We start from the raw sequence: 2,326 nt of genomic DNA on the forward strand, positions 1-2,326 counted from the left end.
CAGTTATCGAATGAGTTAAACGATAAAGGCATTAAGCATAGATGAGAACCCAACAATTAACAATCGAAACATATGGAAACCATATAAATAATTAAGAGTTTCAATAAAAGAGAGTATCAAAAGATTACATTGTTTCCCCCAACAACAATAGGATGAAGAATGGAAGAGAAAACCCTAGAAAAGATGAAAAGGAGCCTAAGCATCCAAGAGAGCCTCTTCAGAGAGCAAAATTAGGTCTGGCCGCCCCCTTCTGTCAAAAGAATACCTCTGTACTCGTAATAGGGCTATTTATAGGTGAGGAGTGCAACAGAAAACAGGCCCAAGCCCAGCAGACCACCGCTCGACGAAACAAGTGTGGCGCCCGGCGGTTTCCCACAAATCGCACCACCGCCCGGCGGTAGGTCTACCGCCCGACGATTTCCCTCAACACCGCCCAGCGCCAACGCTAGTGCCTACTTCTCGCCCTAGACCGCCCGGTGGTGTAAGTTACCGCCGGGCGGTGCGGGGACTCTTCAAATCTTCAATTTTCTTCTCTTTTCTTGAGTCTTCGACCTTTATCTTCAACTCCATTCTTCCCTTTCTCCAAAATACTACAAAACAATGCAAAACAAGCATAATATCGCTAAAAATAGCTTTTACTCTCTATAGACTCATTTGTTGAGTTTTGCTTGATTCTAAGATCATTCCAAGTAGTAAAGGGCGTAATTTGGTCTAATTTGACATATGAAAATTACTGTGCTTCAACCTTCATCAATGCTATGGAAAAATGTTGCAGTACTTAGAAGAAAAGGGTGGCAGTGTTGCATGCCATAAAGAGAGCAAAGGGTCATGAAGAGAAAGTCGATAAGAGTCCTATGATGCTTCCCTGTCAATTTGGTTAGCCACGATGTTGGTTTCGTTGACCCCTAAAACCCCTCACCTCGATTCCCTTTTTGAATCCAAGCTCGAATCTCTTCCCATGTAATTGCTTGTATTTTTTACTGGATTCAATTTTATGAAGCTGTTAATTGCATGTGTTGAGATTGTTGATAGGGGAGCACTGGTTTAGTTGAACCCACAATCTCAGTAATATTTGAGTTTTTGATGATCACAACGCATAATTAATAACACATGTGTATTATGTGTTACATGTTCTATGCTTACATGTTATATGTTTATATGAGAACATGATTGTGTTGTTACTATGTTATTCATTGCATTTCACTATCTTATATATGTAAGTTTATGCATGAATGCATGACACATATTTTTGGAAAAGAAAAAGTGCTATTAACTCACATGAATGCATGACATTGTTTTGCGAATCTAACAGTTTTTGTGAATCTAACAGTTTTTGTGATATCTTTTCAGAAAAGTGTTATCTTACAGAAAGAGGAAAAAAGCTCCAAGAATCAAGAAGTGAAAATGGTGATCATCTCCTTGAGATTTCTTAAAGAGTAAGGTTGTTGTGTATTCACAGTCTGATCTATCTACACATTTGAATGTCTACTACAAGATCAGGTTCTATAATCTACTAAAGATTGGGTTGTGTTCCCTGTTGTGACTACAGGAAGAAGAGCGTGCGACGCTCTTGACTTTGAGAGGTTTCTTAAAGGGTTTGGATAGTAGAAGAGGGGATTCTTGCTGCTGGTCTAATCATTGTACTACCTATATTTTGATTAAAGGGTTAGGGAGGTATTTTATATTTTTGACGTGAGGTCTCTATAAAAGCCTTGTTGTAAAAACCTTGATCATTATAGTGTATTTGCTTCTCGTGGTTGGAAGGACACTGCATGTAGGCAGGTTAGCCAAACCAGTATAAAAAACAGTGTTTGAATTTTCTAATCCCTACTTTTTTACATTTAGTCGACTTTACTTTGTACTTATTTGACTAAGTTTCACTGCATTAGAAAGTCTTTTTCCTTGCGTTTCAAGAAAGCTTTAAAGGCATCACCTTTTTCGAAAAGGATTTTAAAAGAATTTGTTTCTAAGTTTCACCAATTCACCCCCCTCTTGGTGTGAGAAATTGAGCCATTCTATTTTTACAATTAGCACCAGAGCTGGTTTTCATAAAATATTTGAAAAGCTAGTCAATTTCTATTTTCATTTAATTGACTGATCCTGTAAATGGCTTTCAATTCTTAGACCTTTGGTGAAGGTGCTTCGACAAATAGACCACCATTATTCGCAATAGAAAATTATGCTTTTGGGAAAATAAGGATGCAAATCTTTCTTGAATCGGTGGATAAAGGAGTTTGGGATGCAACTCTAAACGGTCTATATGAGCCCAATCATGTTTTGAATAGAAAAGTTATTTTGAAAATTTTTTCTGAGTGGACTCAAGATG

At 37.7% G+C, this 2,326-nt stretch overlaps 1 protein-coding gene across 2 annotated transcripts in view; it reads left to right on the top strand.

Moving 5' to 3' along the window:
- The window catches only part of LOC111240585, an 8,850-nt gene extending 7,159 nt beyond the window's left edge, over positions 1-1,691 (top strand). For both annotated transcript variants that reach the window (XR_002666011.1, XM_022775867.1), the window contains 2 exons: positions 1,351-1,436; positions 1,550-1,691. Coding sequence is in view for 1 of the 2 variants with exons in the window: in XM_022775867.1 (XP_022631588.1) it covers positions 1,351-1,433 (83 nt within the window). In the remaining variant the exon portion in view is untranslated. The remainder of the gene's footprint in view (positions 1-1,350; positions 1,437-1,549) is intronic.
- Positions 1,692-2,326: the final 635 nt, after the last annotated feature.

Source organism: Vigna radiata, chromosome 11 (assembly GCF_000741045.1).
Source record: "Vigna radiata var. radiata cultivar VC1973A chromosome 11, Vradiata_ver6, whole genome shotgun sequence".
Classification (NCBI taxonomy): domain Eukaryota; kingdom Viridiplantae; phylum Streptophyta; class Magnoliopsida; order Fabales; family Fabaceae; genus Vigna; species Vigna radiata.